Here is a 19,065-nt window from a genome sequence, read left to right as displayed (position 1 = left end):
TATGAGTAACAAGCGACTGGCTCCTTGTCTTTTGATTATTAGCAAATTATACGGTAAGCATGAAATACTACTAGACTATAGACTGTGGTCAAGGCCTTCTTATTGTTCCAGAAATAGCCATGGCCCCAAGTTTCCAAGTGAGGGGAAGGATTTCTAAAATATTCTCATTTCTGGAAATTCATGACTAATGCCTAGGAATTTGCATCACCCTGATGTTTCGGTCCGTCCCACTTGATTTTGGTGTGCATGAGAGAACGTTATACCGAGGCAGCTCTGTAGTGAGTTAATCCGCTGAGGCTGCAGTGTGTAGATGGCCTTTCTCCCAGGAAGAGCATCCTGTATTAGACCAGGAGAGCACCCAGCCCTGCTCTGATGTTCTGTAGTCACCTTCTGTTCAGTGGACTGAGATGGTGACTTTAGACATTTGACTCCAGACTCTTCGTGCAGGTTGAGACTTACTGTGCGAGTCCACCATAGTGCACACAATGAACCATGAACCATGAACCAGAAGGCAGGCGTGTGCAAAGGAGTAATTGGAATCCGAATTGCTTGTAGATGGCTGTCTTAAATAGAGTTGTCTTTTTTAAAAAAAAAAAAAAGTTTTATGTATCTAATGTATGTGAGTATACTGTAGCTGTTTTCAGACACACACCAGAAGGTGGCATCGAATCCCATTACAGATGGTTGTGAACCACATGTGGTTGCTGGGAATTGTAGTCAGTGCTCTTAACCACTGAACCACCTCTCCAGTTGTCATTTAAAATGTGATTTCCAGAGGACTGGGAGGTGGTTTAGTTAGCAAAGGGCTTAGTAAAGGGCTAGCTGCCTTAAGTCAGGTTCAATCCCTAGCACCCAGGTAGATGGAGTCTCATTGTGAGTGAATCAGAACTTGTGATCCCAGCATTGGGGTGGGATGAGGTACGATGGGGGTCGAGACACGAGAATCTTTGGGCCTCATTGAGTCTAGTTGACTCAGGTCATTGAACTTCAAGTTCAGTTGAGGACTCTGTCTCAAAAAAGTGAGCTAGAGAGATGGCTCACTTGTAGCTCTTCCAGAGGATCAGGCTTTATTCCCAGCACCCACATGCATGCATGCATGCACACCTCCACACATACACAAATGAACACACAGCATGTTCTCCATCCATGAGCCACAGATATGCTCCGTATGTAGTATTTAGAAAGGCCTGCCGAGCACCTGTCTGCTGACTTAGGTGTGTGGCTTTACATTGCTCTAATACGTGTATGCTTTATCAGGAGTTGGCAGATGGCAGCAGAGTGGAAGAAAGGGTAACTGCCCCCAAGCCTGTGTGTGCACATCCAGGATGGGTGGCAAAGGTCTTCACTATCATGGAGCACTGCTACAAAGCATATAGTGAAAAACTGGTTACGGTTTGGGTCTCAGAGATGTCCCCTACCTCTTTCTAGGCAGATGGCATGGCCATTGTTGTTCTTCTATTGTTATCGTTATTGTTATTTATTTGAAGGCTGAGGGGTTTTAGCCAGATAAGGAAGTCTGACACCAAAGATTGCTTCATCCCTGCTTCATCAGGCAAAGCAGACCCTATGACTGGGAAACCAGCTTTGACTGGGAATGTCTGGCTAGTTCTGTGCTCCTCAGCTTTGTGCCTTGGTGCCAGTCACTCTAGCCCTTTGTGGCTTCTTTTCCCAATCTCTGAAATGAGCAGGGTGGGTGAGTGAGTGGGTGAGTGAGTGAGTGAGAGAGAGAGAGAGTGAGAGAGAGAGAGTGAGTGAGAGAGAGAGAGTGAGAGAGAGTGAGTGAGTGAGTGAGTGAACAGTCCCACCCAGGAGTAATGGAGGAAGGTGAATGAGTGGAAGCATGGAGAAGGGAATGCTCTAGGTAGAGGGAGACTCAGGACGCCTATGATTGACAGAAAGGCTGTTTGCAAGGGAGCTGAGTGAGATAAGGTAGTTTACTGCACTCCTTGGGGGAGGACTCGCAGGACAGCTGGGTTCCTGTGTTTTGGTAGAGTTTGGAGAAAGGAGGACCCATGAGCAGAAGCCTGCCGTCAGGATGTGTGGAGAGCAGAGTGACTGGATTGGGGATAGGCCAGTGACAGAGCCCAGACTGGGGTGGGTGGTGTCTGGCTGGATTAAGTACAGGCTTGAACAGCACTTGAGAGCTGGGTTTATGCTCAGGAATGAATGAATAGTGTGCACCCTGTTAGTTGAAAGTTGACAGGAGGAAGGAGTAGAAAGAAGGCTCTTATCAAGTGTGAGCCTAGTCACCTGGGAAGCCCTTGGGAACCAGGGAATAGTGGGGATTCTTTAAAGAGCTGGTTGGCCATTGGAGTCCAGTTGAGAAAACAGTTCAAAGGTAGAGATGTAAATTAAGCAGTCCTCTGTCTGCGGAGCAGAGAAGGGCAAGCATCTGTACTGGTGAGCAGTAGAGGAGCACACCCACACCCAGAGTCTCTGGTGCAGCTGAAGGAACCCAGAAATCATCTGCTGGCTTTGGGAGAGCAGATGTTTTAGCAGTAGTCTAAGATGGCGGCGCGGTGCAGTGCGTACGGACAGCATCTAAAGGAGGCCATTGGCTCACACACCACTCATGTCCTACCCTCCCTGGACTTACGCTGATTTTATTTTTTCCCTTTTGTCCTTTTAAATCAAGATGGAGTGTCACTTTGGAAATTGTCCTTAGGATTCAGAGACTTTAGTTCCCTCTTGGTAGATGGGATTTAATTGTAGTGGGTGGATCAGAGTTCAGTCTAGCAAGTCTTGAAGCTTCTGGCCACACCATAGGGCTCTCTGGCATGGCACAGCCAGCCAGTCGTGGGCTGGTTCCCAGCAGCAGCTCCTGTCTCCTGCGGTCTCCTTATCTCTCATCAGGCTTGGCTTCTGTGCTGGTTCTCTAGGAACAGTCCTGGCAGTGGATGTCTGATCCTGTGAAAGAAATCGGCATCCCCCTAGCAGGGGGAGAAAACTGAGTTCTTGCATGCTCTGTGCTCAGCAGGCCCTTGGAGGTGGAGGTGGTAAGCAGGTTCTTAGTACTCACAACTTCTACCCTACTCCTTAAAAAAATAAATTAAATTTAAAAAAGACACACAGAAACTGCATGTATTTATTGTGTACTTGGTGACATTCTTACCACAACTCAGTGTGTAACTCACTCACTTGCTGTTTCTCATTTGCTGGTACATAATGTTAAAGCCTTTTCTGGGGATAGACTTACTCCCTGGGAGTTGGAGGCCCTTCCTAGACTCAAGCCCTTGGCTCCTTCCCCCATTCTCTACTCAGAGCCTTGCATACACTACACCACCCTCGTTGCTGCTTTTGAAATCTTCTAAAATCAGAACCCGTGCAGTCTGATCAGCAAGAGGGACTGTGGGGTCATGACCCCTCTCTTCATGTAAGGTTGACATTCTCCTAATGCCCTAGAGTTTTGCTCTTTCCATTCTTTGGATATCCAAGTCATTCTGTGGGCTTATCCCAGACTTACAGCAAACTCAGGTCCCAAAATCTCCTTCACGTGAACCTTTGGCAAGCTGAGTCTGCCATGGGTTCCTACCAGCTGAAAGGGGTTTTCGTGTTTGCAACTTATAAATTACGTGTACCACTGTGCTTCTGATATGGAAGAATTTTTTTTAAAAACTCGATTTAATAGCTTATTCACTGGTAGAAGCCCTTACCTGACTGTAGTAGTAACTTTGAAAAGACAGATTAAGAAAAAAAGTATACATTTTTTGGTGACAGTGCTCCAAAATGGGATACCTTCAAGTTCACACGGATCCACCTGCATCTGCCTCCCAAGTACTAGAATTAAATAAGGGTGTGCTATCATGTAGACTCCCAAAGTGTGCTTTAAAATTTTTAAATCCTTTAAAGGTTGTAACCCTAACATTTATGTAGTACAGGGGAAAACACTGTACGAATATGAAAATAGCAAACTCCTATATTACTGCTGCCCAGAGTCTGCACACACAGCCCCCACTCAGATCTGTTCTTTAGTAAGATCTGTTTAACAGTAAGTTTAGTAAGGTCTGGTTTGAGTTAGGGAGACGGCTCAGCAGGTAAAGGTGCTTGCTACACAAGCCTGGAAAGGAACTTGATCCCTAGAAGCCACATAAAGGTGGGGGAAAGGACATGCCAGAGTTGCTACCTGTCCTCTACTTGCAGACCATGGCATGCAGATGCCCTATACACATCATGTATACACAGTAATAAATAACAAAGTAATAAATAATAGCTTAAAATGATATCACTTAGGATGAAAACGTTTGGAAGAAATTACAGCTTTTCATACACATTTGCTATTACTAGTTCTTTTGAAAAATGGTCAATTTGAGGAGGGGTGGAGTGCTAAATGGGAGGGGTAGGAAGGGGAAATTATATAATAATTTAAAATAGATTCATTATTTTGAAAACAATTCCATCATTTTGGCCAGTTACCACAGTGATCTGAGGAATTGGTTTGCACTATCCAGCATCCTGGTGACACAATGGCACAATATCTTTTCCTTTTAATTGTCTGGGAATAGATCTCCCTAAAAAGGAACTCGTGCTCATATTTCCAGGTCCCCCCCGCCCACCTTTTGCACGTGCATGTGTGTGAGTGACAGTGGTTCTTCTACCACTGCCAGCGTCCTCTGCTGTCCCTGGGAACCCTCCATGCAGTTGCCTTTCTTGCCTATTTTAATCTGAAATGCTTCTCTGACTCATCTTGCTTCCAGTCTTGATTGCCACTGCCTGAGTCAAGGCTGCTAATCTCTCTTGGTTCCTAGTTTCTTCCCTCACCATCCATGTACCCTGTCATGGAATGACACCATGTTGAAATTTGGCTTTTCTTTAAGAGGGTGTGCACAGAGCTGTGTGAAGAGTCGTCAGGCACATTTCCCCCCAAACTATAAGGAAAAGCAGAAGTTGAAGCCTTCTGTTATTTGTTTCCATTTTAACCTACAGCGTTTATCTGTAACATGCTGGAGCATGTAGGTATGTGAATCGAAGTATGGTTATAGTTTCCATTTTATACATTCAAGGTAGAAAAACTGTGAAAGCTTCCATTCTTGTGCCATATATGTTAAAGGGCATCTGCAGGGTCCATGGAGACAAATCAAACTGACGTGATCTCCAGTACAACATCTGGAGTGGGACAGAGACTCTTGGTGTTAAGTGCCCTGGGAGTTGATGGAAAAGCATTCTAGAACAAGAGCCTCTTGCCTGATTGCCAGATGTGAACCACAACCCAAACAGCAGATTCTTGAAGTGAGATTGCAAAGATTCCAGCTGTCAGGGATGACATGGGGCTGACAGTTGAAAATCCACAAAATCCTATCAGTTTCTGAATTGGATTGAGTTACATACAAGGACTAATTGGACAATCAAGTATATCAGCCTTAAATTATGTACTTGTTACATTTGGAATGAGCTATAATGTGTTTGCATTGAATTTATAGCATATGGAAGCCAATCTTGTTACTCTAACAAACAGACACTTGAGTTTTGTTCAGAATTTACTTTCTTCAGGAATTACATTTTGTCCTTTTAAGTGAGAGACTTTAGTTATAGCTTTCCATTCTGGCTTTGGGATGATAGAGATGGCTTTGGAGACACACACACACACACACACACACACACACACACACCCCACATACACACATATACATAACACACACACACACCCTGAGTTCTCCTCTGTCATACACATACACATAAACACACACACACACACACACACACACACACACACACACACCCTGAGTTCTCCTCTGTGCAAGAAAAACTGTGAGGATGTCAGTACAAAGCAAAGTTGTGTTGTTCAGTAAAACAAGCAAGGGAGTTTATTAAGTAAAAAGATGGTGCTTCAGAAAAGTGGAGCGTTCTCTTCAGAAGACGTGAAGTGACATCAGGAGAGTCAGGTCTTTGGGGTTTTGGGATAGCTACTTTAATGGAACCAGGGAATTATTTTTGAGCATTGTTGGTTAGATGATGGGAGACACACGGAAGGCTTCTTTGTCTCACAACACGTTTTCCCAGGTAATTTTAAGTCAGATGCATGATGGGAGCAGACACTTTTGTAAAGCTAAGGACATGGAGATGCCGTTATAAATAAAGCAAAGGACACTGGTGATTTTAGTCAGCCATGTTGGTCCTAGCTAGTTTTGAGTTGTCTTGCTGTACAGTGAGTCTGTGGTTGTATCAGCCTCCAGGCTCCTTGCTCCCCAGCCCTCATGGCTATCTAGACTTCTTTTATTGGAGTCCTTCCTGGAGTAACCCTCTCCTGGACTTCTTCAGTTCAGTGGTCCTTAACCTGGGCTCAGAGGATAAGAGGTTGGGTACATGCAGTTGGAAGGGGAAAACAGTGTATTACATCTCTATTTTCATCAACTTCCAACTAAAATCTAGCTTATTCCTCTGATTGTTAATGAACTCAGTAAGATCATTAGCAGCTCCTGTAGTAGTAACAGCGATACAACCACAGTGTTAGGGTCTATTCTCAACATTATTTTTTTTTATAAGTGGTCTGTGTGTCGGCCAGAGTTCAGTGCATCTTTTACGTCTTTTCACTTTGTTTTTGAGACAGTTTCTCTTGAGCTTGGAGCTCATCAGTTGGCTAGACTAACTTGTCAGAGAGTTCCAGGAATCCTCCTGTCTACATACATATTCCTACCTCCATCCAGCACTGGGGTTAAAGGAGTTCATCGCCATATCCAATTTTGCAAGGACACTGTGGATCAAGACTCAGTCTTCTGCTTGTGTGCAAGCACTGTACTACCTGAGCCCCTCTCCCAACCCCCAAACCCTACTGCTAATACCTCTGATGTGAAGTCCTTGGGGATATTTTCCCCACACCAACATCAAGTTCTGCAAATTTCCAGGCACAAGCTCAGTTCAGTTCTGATGCTAATCACTCCATAGAGTATAGACGAGGGCTTAGTCCCACAGCACTGCATGCACTGCAGGCGTCAGTCCCACAGCACTGTATCTACTGCAGGGCCATCTGTTAGCCCCAGGATTCCCTTCTAACCACTACAATCGGGTTCAGTCCACCTATTCTTGATTCAGTGATTTGCTAATGGCACATAAAGTTCAGAAAGTTCTTTTCTTATGTTTCCTCATTTAACAAAGATGTAACTGGGGAGGAGCCAAATGGAAGACATAAATAGAGCATGGTTTCCATTAGGGTAGAGACTATCCTGTCCCACCTGCCTGTGCTCCTGTGCCCTCTAGATGTGCCATTTCTATGTGTTTACCAAATGGGGAATTTTTTTGTAGGTTACACTAATGAGGTGTTACTACTTCATTAATTAACTTGGTTGCAACCTTTGCCCAGTTAAGAGGTGATGATGGGACCAAATTTCTAAGCCTCATATCATACAGTTGGCTCCTGAGCTCTCTGGAGACCCACTCTGAGTCACATATTAGCATAAATTTAGGTATGGGAAAATGTCATATTATGAATAACAAAAGACTTACCACTTGCCAATCAGCAAGTTCCATTAAGACTCTTGCCTGGAGCCAAGATCATTCCTCACTCTGTTAGTATTTTACTACTATACTATAGATTATACACTTTTAAAAGTACTTTGTGCATCATTAGGGCAGAATGTGACTTATCAGTGAGTCATTAAATATGGTGACCAGATGCACTATCAAAATTATTTTTATTAGAATATCAAATTCTTTCCCATTCCTTTGTACCATTTTTTATATACTTTAAAACTTAATTCTGAGAAGGGATAGGCTTCACTAGTCTTTAAAAGAAATAAAATTAAGACTCAGTTTGTGTGTGTGTGTGTGTGTGTGTGTGTGTGTGTGTAGATGATTGCCTTGAGATATACATGGTGAGCCACACGGAAGAAAAAACCTGTAGCTGTAGATGTTTCTGGGCTAGGATGTGACTGATGTTATGTTTCAGGGCCTTTCTTCTCTGTGAAGATGTATTAAATGCGTATCATCTATGGGGGTGGGGTGGCATATGCTGTTAGTCCCAACACTCAAAAAGCAGAGGCAGGCAGATCTCTATGAGTTTGAGGCCAGCCTGATCTACAAAGCAAGTTCCAGAACAGCCAGGGCTATACAGAGAAACCCTGTCTCGAACCCTCCCTCCTGGAAACAAAAGATGCCCTTCCCCCCATCAAAGAAGGAAGGATTATTGAAAAATGACAGTGATTGTGTTTGTTTCTTCCTTGGTTCTTGAGATCGGACTTTAGACCATGCAGGTCAAGATAGGGCTCTGAGAGAAGGCAGAGGGAGAGGACCAGGGCAGAGGCAGGCCTCATTTTGCTGAGAATGAACGTTACAATTTGATTCAGTTTCTGTGGATTAGGTAGAGCGTGTTCAGCAGTGTTTTCCCATCAGTGTGAGGATGTGCTTCCCAGCCTGTGTTTAAGTTGCTGAGGTTTGAGGTAGAAGTGCAGACTCCTCAGGGAGGTCTGTTTCTTGTTGCCTATCACTCGCGTCCTGTGGGGCTTTCCTCTTTTCTTCAGGTTCCCTAAGGAAGGAAGGCCTTATCTTTTACCTAAGAAATGAAGTCTTGCCTTTGGAGATCTGGCCAAAAACCCAGAAAAGCTCTCTGCTGTGTTTTTGGCCTGGTGAATTCTGCTTATAGGTAAGCAAAGGGTGTATGTGAAATCCCAAAATGAGAGTGTGCAGGCCTGGTGCATGGTATCCCAGCCCCTGCCATCAGGACAGCACACTGATGAACTCAGACATGGACCCCATGCATCAAAGGGAAACATATTTCCAAGTGGCGCATTTTGGCTCAGGTGTGAGGTGGTGTTAGAAGCTTTGCAAATGCCCTGTGTCTTCCTGTCCAGTTTTCTCCACTGGTACTCAGTCAGTGTGGTTTTTTTTTTTTTTTTTTTTTTGTTTTTGTTTTTGTTTTTTTAACTCTCGAGTTATAAAACAGGCAGGGCATGGGGAGATTGGGTGAACAATTCAAACAGTAATTCACTTGGGCTCTGTTTCTGAACATTGTTTTTCAAATATGGCCAAATTTATTAAATCCTTTCTTGCATAGGGGATTAAAAATGGAGTTTAATTGGATTCCCTGGGCACTTTGGTGGCTGATTTTATTTTAAGAAGGGTTAAAAGCAGGAAATGTTAAAGTCATCCGACCTGTACTTCACAGTTTCTTTAACTCCTTCCTCTGTCCTCCTTATGTGCTTAGCACTTCTCTCTGGTGACCCGTAGTGCCCACCTTGGTCAGTCATCCTCTCTGTGTAGTCAGACTTGGTAGTTCTGTCTTTGACAGTTTGCCCATGTCTGTGAAGTGTGGTTGGGACCCACCATGCAGTGTGGCTGCTTTTGCCCCACTCATCCTTGACTGAAGTCTCAAATGACAAATTGTTTGGCTTGATGAGCATTGCACAGAGGGCATTCCTTTGATGGAAAAGCCTCACCTCAGGGTCTGATGAGGGACAGGCGATAAAGACCTGAACCCAGCTGATATTAGGAAATGGCACAAGGGATGGTTCCCTTCTAAAAATGCAGGTGCTAGGGTTCTGCCTCCAACAGACAAACAGCCCCCTTTAGACTTTGGCAACAGGCAGAAGGGTTTAGGAACACTGACCACTCTGGTGCACAGCCACCCTTGAGTTAAGATTTGATGTATTCAGTAAGAGGGATTAGGTCAAGGACCAGTGTTTTGTCCAGAATATATATAATATGATATGATATGATATGATATGATATGATATGATATGATATGATATGATATATATTCAGCAGGCTAAAGAGTTCTAACAGCATTAGTGCTGCCAACCAATGTTCCAACCTTTCAGATTGTTTTAGAAACTGTAAAGAGTAATTTATAAACTTTGCATGCTCTGTGTGTGTATGTGGTGTGGTGTATTTATATGTGCTGTGTGCATGGTGTGTCTTTGATATATGTGTATATATGTTTATATGTGTGTTGATATCATGTTTTTCTCTATCACTCTCCACCTTATTTCTTGAGACAAAGTCTCTTCACTGCAAATCTTATTAATTTGGCTAGGCTGGATACCCAATGAGCCCCAGTCACGTGCACATGGTGCCATACCTGGCCTTTTACACAAGAGTTGGGGACCTGAACTCAGATATGATTGTATAGTAAACATTTTATTCACTAAACTGTCTCCTGTCGCACAGACTTACCTTTTCTGAGCCCTCTGTAGCCATACTTTTTTTTTTTTTTACCATATAAATGGCATATTTTGTTTTTCTTTTCATAACTCCTCCTACTCTGTTAGGAGTGAGCCATTAAAGTGTTTCTCATGGCTCATCATTTTTATAAGTGTGGGAAGGTGATAGCTTGGTGGACCGTGCAGTGAACTTTTCAGACAATTTTTTTTAATGACTCTGAGTTTTCTGATTGTATATAATCTACAGATCTTCATGGGATTTAGAAGCTACTGATGTAATTTGCCATTTTAGAACTAGGGAAGCTGAGTACGGTTTCTGTTTCACCTGTGACAAAAGCCAGAGACTGGGGATAGCAAGATACAGCAGCTGTAAATGGACAAACGGCTCCATGTTGGGGTGTGTTCATTATCATTGTCCTGCCCAGATGCTTCCGGCCAGCTGGGGAGAGACAGGACATCTGAGTTCTTTGGCTAAGCCTAAGCTCAGAGTAGGCATTGAGGTACTGATTTACCCTGTGAAGCCAGGACAGACAGGATGGACCCTAGCACAGGACCACTCTGTGCTATGTAGTTAGCTTTGTGTTCTACTCTCTCCCTAGAAATAATACATATGTGTCTTATTTCCCTGGCTGCCAGCCCATAGCATCAGAAGGAGCCATTGGAGGAGGTGGATTCAAGTGAACTAGTACATGTGAGCGGCCTTGTGCGTTCCGTATAGAGAGTGAGCGGTCTTGTGTGTTCCGTATAGAGAGTGAGCGGCCTTGTGTGTTATGTATAGAGAGTGAGCGGCCTTGTGTGTTATGTATAGAGAGTGAGCGGCCTTGTGTGTTATGTATAGAGAGTGAGCGGTCTTGTGTGTTATGTATAGAGAGTGAGCGGCCTTGTGTGTTATGTATAGAGAGTGAGCGGTCTTGTGTGTTCCGTATAGAGAGTGAGCGGTCTTGTGTGTTCCGTATAGAGAGTGAGCGGCCTTGTGTTATGTATAGAGAGTGAGCGGCCTTGTGTGTTATGTATAGAGAGTGAGCGGTCTTGTGTGTTATGTATAGAGAGTGAGCGGCCTTGTGTGTTATGTATAGAGAGTGAGCGGTCTTGTGTGTTCCGTATAGAGAGTGAGCGGTCTTGTGTGTTCCGTATAGAGAGTGAGCGGCCTTGTGTGTTATGTATAGAGAGTGAGCAGTCTTGTGTGTTCCGTATAGAGAGTGAGCGGCCTTGTGTGTTCCGTATAGAGAGTGAGCGGCCTTGTGTGTTCCGTATAGAGAGTGAGCGGTCTTGTGTGTTCCGTATAGAGAGTGAGCGGCCTTGTGTGTTCCATATAGAGAGTGAGCGGTCTTGTGTGTTATGTATAGAGAGTGAGCGGCCTTGTGTGTTCCGTATAGAGAGTGAGCGGTCTTGTGTGTTATGTATAGAGAGTGAGCGGTCTTGTGTGTTATGTATAGAGAGTGAGCGGTCTTGTGTGTTATGTATAGAGAGTGAGCGGTCTTGTGTGTTATGTATAGAGAGTGAGCGGTCTTGTGTGTTATGTATAGAGAGTGAGCGGTCTTGTGTGTTATGTATAGAGAGTGAGCGGTCTTGTGTGTTATGTATAGAGAGTGAGCGGTCTTGTGTGTTATGTATAGAGAGTGAGCGGTCTTGTGTGTTATGTATAGAGAGTGAGCGGTCTTGTGTGTTCCATATAGAGAGTGAGCGGTCTTGTGTGTTATGTATAGAGAGTGAGCGGCCTTGTGTGTTCCGTATAGAGAGTGAGCGGTCTTGTGTGTTATGTATAGAGAGTGAGCGGTCTTGTGTGTTCCGTATAGAGAGTGAGCGGTCTTGTGTGTTATGTATAGAGAGTGAGCGGCCTTGTGTGTTATGTATAGAGAGTGAGCGGTCTTGTGTGTTATGTATAGAGAATGGCAGCTATTTTGGTTTTTCCTGTTAAATAATATATTGAGAAGATGCTGTCAAGAGTTTCGTTTGAAATTAAAGACATAGAGGGTGTGGTAAGGAAAAACTTGATTTAATATACTTTATCCCTCATGATCAACAAACAAGTACTAATTCTTATTAGCAGACTATTTTTCTATTACATTTCTTTTAACAATATGAAACATTTCCTCTGAGGGACAAAGTAGTATTTCCTGCCCTCTTTTTGCAGCTTCAAAGTGGTTTCTGTGTTATGTAATTAGGAAAATCATTATTGTTTTAAATAGAGACAGTAATGGCTTTAAAAAAAAACAAAACAAAAAACAAACTTTTTTTATCTGCATTTATTTTATACTGGATTTACTCCAGCGGCATAAGTTTCTGTTTCTTCTGGAATGTCTTTGTCTTTTTCTTCTGTGCAGCCTCCTCTTCTAGCTTTGGAACAGTTTATTCCTTTTCAGTGAGGACCATCTCTGTGTCAGGGATAACTTGAGTGTGGGCTAACCTGTCCCTGGGCTCTTAGTTCATCGGAGTGTCTCAGGTGCCTGTTCACTTTAAGCCCACCATTGCTTAAGCATGTACAGCCAAAATTCAGTAGCTTTTTTTTGTTTTGTCACCTGTGACCATCCCCACCATTCAGCCTAAGCAGAACACACCTACTATGCCATTGTGCCACCAGAGTGGTACACATTGCTTCTTTAAAGTGACTTTTGTTCAGTTACTTGGTGGCTTTTTAGACACGTATACCTTTCATGGCCTGGGTAGTTTCATGCGTGTTCATAAAGTGAACACAAAAACTTGAACCTCTTGGTTTGCATAATTCTGTAGGGTTTTTTGGGTTAAGAGAAGAGGGAACCATTTTCGCTGGTCACTTCAGGCTGTTTACATTACAGGAAGCAGAAGCTGGAGACTTTAGAGTTTTAGAGAGTCATTAAGTAGGTATATGTTAACAGCCAACAAACCTGTAAATGCAAAATAAAAGGGACTTTTTTATATTCTAAAGATTATTTCAGAAATGCCTTCCTAAATCTTTGTGAATAAAATTACAGTTGCAGTGTGTGTATAATCCCTTAAAATCTCTAAATCCTTAGAAAGCTGACCTAAGTGCTTGAATAAGGGAGTTATTCAGAAGTATCCCTGATTCTGAGAGTAACGTTTTCCCTGTCCCTATGAAACAATACTGACTTGAGCCTGACCGAAAACTGCCTTTACTGTGCATTCATCAGAATGAGAATTCTGTATACCTAAACAGGCCTGCGTCATTAATCTGGGTCAATTGATCTTAATTACCTAACATTTTTGTTGTGGTTCCCATAGTATCAGAAACTCCAACTCCAAATTCCTGTTAGATTTATTCCAGGAAAATGGTTTTCAGATCTTTCCTCTGCTCTAGTTAGTTTGGATTTGCTTTATCCGCTTATCTGCAACAGCAATTACAGAGCCCAGAGCCCTCTGACTGAACTAGGCAAGAGATCCATTACAAGTACCAGGTCTTGTCGGAGGGAGTAAGTCTCCAGTTCATTCGCCCCCAATGGTCTTTGTTTGTTTGTTTGTTTTGGCAGGAGTCATTGTAACTTGGTGTATACGTCCCTATAGACCATACAGGCTGGGTTTTGGTTGTGTTTATTTTGGATTTAATATTGACAACTCCCCTTTTTATGTATGTATCTGTGAGCTCTGAGCTCCAACCAGCCTACTTTCATGTCTCCCTGCCTTTATAATATATATCTTTGCTTCGCCCTTGCTTGCCTCTGTCCTGCCTCACTGTCTGCCTTCTCTAGTCCCTTCAGTCCTGACCTGATGCCAGGTCTTACAGGCCACCTTTGTTCCCTTTGTCGCCCCTGCTCCCCACAGCTTCACCCTACCCCTTATCTGCAGGATTTGGTATCTGTCCCAGTATCTGTCCACCTTATTCCCATCTTACATGTGCTTTCCTGGTTTTGAGTGGTAGGAGGCTTGAGAGTAAATTGATGAGGCCCACCAGAGCAAGGAAAGATGGGCCTTGGTCTTTGAATGAAGTGTGTCTTTTATTCTAATCAAAGAACTGGCTCCAGTAGTTAGAAAAACAGTAACAGCCTGAACTTTGACCAGGGTGTGGTATGCTCCTCAGTTCCTTCTGACTCTCAGAACCAAGGGGCCACTTGAGTACCTTGTTCTGTGTCTGCCCCATTCGTTGCTGTGTTCCTGAGCCTATATGGCTTCATACATTTCCCCCTCTGAAACATGATGAAAACATCATTGCTCTCTTGAGGTATTAGAAGATGTAGTGTGTGGAAAAATTGGACATTTTAGCAGTCTTTAAAGGATGGAATAAGCTGCATTTGTTCAGAAAATACAGTTAATAATTGGGAAGTATGTGTGACTCCTGCTATAAAATAGTCCCACGCCATTGCTAAGAAAGTGGCAACCCTTCGCAGGTCTCAGTTGGCAAATGTGATGTGAAGGAACACTATTTTTACCACACAGAACTAACTTTTCCCTAGAAAATCTTAAGTGCTTCTGATCTTGTCAGCTATAGCTTTTGTTTTTGCTTTGATCCTGTGAATCATTAGTAAAGTTATGGCTACAGCCCAGACCTCCTGCTGTCTCTTTTCTCCACCTCCCACATATTTTCTACCCATAGCGATTTTCTAGGCTGCCACACAATGTATACAATGATCTGGCAATGTGGAAGTGAGCTTTATAGAAGGAGCACGTACTCAGCGAAAATGTGATCACCAGGCAAAACCTCACCCTTGGACTGTCAAGATGGCTCAGCTTGTATGGACGCCTGCTGACAAAGCTAATGGCCTGAGTTCTATCCCTGGGTCACATGGTAGAGAGAAAGAACTGAGGCCACAGGTTGTCTTCTGACCTCCAAATGCACACTAAAGAATATATCCAGCACCCCTGCACACATTACCTGCCCCCCTTTTTAAATCTGGCCTTTTGGGTTTTTTAAAAGCAGTCTCTGTGTGGTCCTGGCTATTGTAGAACTGTGTAGAACAGACTAGCCTAAAAGTCACAGAGATCCACCTGTGTCTCTCTTCCCCAGTGCTGAGATTAAAGGCCTGTGCAGCTAAAAGTTCAGCTTTTAAATATTTAAATCTGTGCTTTAGGAATCACTTTTTAAAGATTTAGAGAGAAAGAGAGAGAGAGAGAGAGAGAGAAAGAGAGAGAGAGAGAGAGAGAGAGAGAGAGAGTGTGTGTGTGTGTGTGTGTGTGTGTGTGTGTGTGTTTTGCCTACATGTATGTTTGTGTACTTCATGCATGCAGTGCCCAAGGAGGCCAGAAGAGGGTTATAGATGGTTGTCAACTACCATGAGGATGCTGGGAATTGAACCACAGTTTTCTGAAAGAGCATTAAGTGCCCTTAACTGCTGAGCCAACTCTCTAGCCTTGGAATCATATTTTAAAAATATCTCTCTGAAGGTAACTGACTCTTGTGGTAAAATATTTTGAGAGGAGATATACAAATCTTTATGGCACAAAGGTTATCTTTAGTGTGATCAGTATTTAGTGACAGTGGGGTTTTGAGAGTTATGTCATGGACACAGAATACAAGCTTGCTTTCAAAATGAACTGGAACCATCTCCCTCTACAGCACACACTGGTTGGGTATTTTACCCGAATTGAAAAAGGGATTGGATTTTTCTGCTTAGGATATTAAATAAACAGGATACTATAGATGTTTAGGCCTCAACCGCAAGTTTTATACTCAGGAAAATGGGAAATGTAGGTGTATGTGTCCACTCAAAGCAAGACCTGGCCCATAAACCAGGAGATGAAGTCCATGCTCACCATGCTTTTCTAAACCATGATGTCAGAGTGAATGCTGGGCCGCTGGTCACTTTGCTCGCTGTTAATCCCCTGTGGTATAGCGCCCATCTTAAGCTGCTGGGATGAACCTAGCCTAAGTGGGCAGGAGCGAGTGGCAGGGATGCCATAGCATGGGCGAACCTTTCCTCCTGAGGCTTTTTTATTAGGAAAGCAAAGCTATTTGTGAGAAGCTTTCTGTGTTTTCTGTGAAAGTGGGCAGGAGCTCTCTGTTGTTTTATCCATCCACACTAGGAAATACAGGATCAAGTCATGACACGTTAGTTGCCATTGAAGAAAACAACGGTGCCATAATTTCAGTAAGTATAAGAAGAGCCTTTCATCCTACCATGTACTGAGGAAGGCTTTTCAAGGGACACTGCCCTGGGCTCTTCTGAATGAGCTAGAATGTGTAGGTGGCCATGTCAGATTCAAAATGCAGTGGAGTTCCCCGCAGCCCTTAGAGATTACAGTGCGAAGCCTGCCCTGGAGCTAGTCACTTAACCTTGGAGAGTGCTGTGACCTGTGAGCCAGTATGGCCAGACACTCTGTCAGCCTGCTCTGGAAGCTGTGTCTGAGTTGTGACTTTGCTATTTGGTACCACTGCTGCAAGTTCTCTAACCCCACCCTCTTTTGCACAGGTGCCTGAGATCATTAGCTCCATCCGGCAGGCAGGGAAGATTGCCCGCCAGGAAGAGCTGCGCTGCCCCTCGGAGTTCGATGACACCTTCGCCAAAAAGTTTGAGGTGCTCTTCTGTGGCCGGGTCACTGTGGCCCACAAGAAGGCACCACCTGCACTGATCGACGAGTGTATCGAGAAGTTCAACCATGTGAGCTGTGGCCGCAGAATAGACTGGGATGCGCCCACGGGGCAACCATCAGCGCCTGGGGCCCGGCCCATGCGCAAATCCTTCTCACAGCCTGGACTGCGCTCGCTGGCCTTCAGGAAGGAGTTCCAGGATGCTAGCCTCCGCAGTAGCACCTTTAGCTCCTTCGATAACGACATCGAAAATCACCTAATCGGCAGGCACAATGTAGTTCAGCCCACAGACATGGAGGAGAACCGAACTATGCTCTTCACGGTAAAATCTGTCAGTTTTTTGCAGTTTTGAGGTCCGAAAAATCTTTCTTACACGTACGGGTTTGTAGACACCCTTTCATTGCAGAAAGAATAGTTATATAAAAGAGGTTCAAGAGGAATATTAAGCAATATGTTTCAACACAATTTTAAGTTGAAAATAATAATTTGTAAAACACCCTTTGTTAATCAAAGTAACAGGAATTTTAAAAGTAACCTGATATTTAAAACTTATGCCCTAAGGAAAATACTAGATTAGTTGCTTGGTTTATGTTGTTTTTTAAACAGAAAATATTAACCTGATAGCCATGGAAGAAACAGAATGAATAAGATAGCCAGCTATGGAGTTGCATGATGGCTTGAGTTTTTCTGGATGAGTGATCTTCCTAAGTGTGAATTGACAGGGCTCTGTGCTTTTCTGAAGTGAGCTGGTCTGTGGCCTTTTCCCTGGTGTATTTCTGCCCCTTCTAATCTTTGCTTTAATAATGGTAGTGAACAAAACTGCTTTAGATGTAGGATGGCCTTATTGTGCTGAACCTAAGGCAGTGAAATGGCCAAGGAGTAAGGAAACTGACACGTATGTTGGTGTGGTGTGGATATGGCTGGCTTTCAAAATGCACGTGATGGATCTGGAGACATGGCTTAGCCTCTAAAAGCACATGTGCCCTAACAAAGGAACTGAGTGGCTCCCAGCACCCACATCAGGCAGCTTGCAACTACTTATAACTCCACCTGCACTCACACACAAGCATGCACGCTCACACACACACACACACAATTACAACATAATAAATTAATCTTTAAAAAGTTCAGATGGTGTGTCAGGATAATTGACCTGGTACACTAAGAATGCAGAGTGGCTGTAGTACTTGGGCTGCAAGGGATCTGTGTGCTTTTCCCCAGACACTGCAGTGTTGTTGAGAAAGCTGCTCAGTGCATTTAAGTGGCTACAATGTGCTACAAATACATCTGCGAATAGATTCTGCCCACACGGAATGTAGATTCCAGCAATGCAGACAGGCATCTGATACACCAGTAATTATGTAATTACGATTAAGGTGACACTGTAGAGAAGTAGTGGCTGCTGTGGAAACGCCTGGGGGATCAGGAGAAACATCTTTGAGGATATGATTCTCCCTCAGCAGAGGTTCCCTGTGGCCGATAGGCAGGGTCTCCTGAGCTTAGAGAGCAGCATGTGAGATGTAGGAAGAGTGGGAAGGAGCCAAACTGGAGTCCTGAAGACACTGCCCCACTGCTCTGCCTGGCAGCCCCTCAGTTGCCCTGGCTCTGCTTGCTTCCTCTCTTCAGATCTTTTCTGAGGTAGTGATGTGACGTGGGGAGCAGTCCAATAGCAACCTCACAGTCCTGGCTCTAAGCTTAATTATAAGTAAACAAGTAAAGAACATTGTGTTCCATGTGATCCCTGGAATTTCAGTCTCCCTGAGACTAGAGACCTCCTGTGTTATTCACCGCCATAGTTACCAGGACCTAGAGCACGGTGTCCCTGGGTTCTCAGGTAGATCCTTAGTGAGAAGGTCAGGAGACGACAGAAATTGGGAAGCTGGGTAGGGATGGGACTAGGGTGCTAAGTCAGGCTCCATTATTCACAACCTTATAGGTCATGTTCAGGATTTTGTTTTTAGTACAAAAAATTGGACAGTCGTTGAAAGATTTAAAGAATAGCATTAAATAGCTTTGGCTATAGAGCAAAGAAGTACTTAGAGAAGGAAAGTAAACAGAGGGCTAAGAAGCCATTGCCTTGGTTTAGTGAGATTATAGAGTATGAACACAGTAGAGATGAAGAGAGGTGGACAGAGGTGCGAGACCTCAGGTAGGCAGGGCTGCATGGAAGGGGTCAGGCTGACATAGGACCGAGTGATGGACTAGCTATGAGAGGACACCCAGGCCCACATCTGGCTTTAAATTCTCTCTTGCTCCTCATAGCCTAGCCACATCCAAATAAGAATGCAGCTAAGAGGGGCTGGGGATTTAGCTCAGTGGTAGAGCGCTTACCTAGGAAGCGCAAGGCCCTAGGTTCGGTCCCCAGCTCCGAAAAAAAAAGAACCAAAAAAAAAAAAAGAATGCAGCTAAGAGATTTTCCAAGATTTTTGAAAAAAAAAAAAAAAAGATGATTATCTTCATTATATAGATGAATGCAGAAGGCTGCTAAGATGAAGTATACAAAATGTGGAGATACAGTTA

The 19,065-nt window shown here is 43.8% G+C and overlaps 1 protein-coding gene across 8 annotated transcripts in view; it reads left to right on the top strand.

Moving 5' to 3' along the window:
- Tbc1d1 (TBC1 domain family member 1) overlaps positions 1-19,065 on the top strand; it is a 201,924-nt gene that overhangs the window by 88,796 nt on the left and 94,063 nt on the right. For 7 of the 8 annotated variants that reach the window (XM_087583787.1, NM_001427317.1, XM_087583789.1 and 4 more), the window contains 1 exon segment: positions 16,427-16,867. In XM_087583787.1, the coding sequence (XP_087439913.1) occupies positions 16,427-16,867 (441 nt within the window). 8 annotated transcript variants of the gene reach the window in all.

Source organism: Rattus norvegicus, chromosome 14, assembly GCF_021556685.1.
Source record: "Rattus norvegicus strain SHRSP/BbbUtx chromosome 14, alternate assembly SHRSP_T2T, whole genome shotgun sequence".
NCBI lineage: Eukaryota > Metazoa > Chordata > Mammalia > Rodentia > Muridae > Rattus > Rattus norvegicus.
The sequence above is the reverse complement of the archived record's forward strand: the minus strand, read 5'-3'. Positions and strand labels throughout refer to the sequence as shown.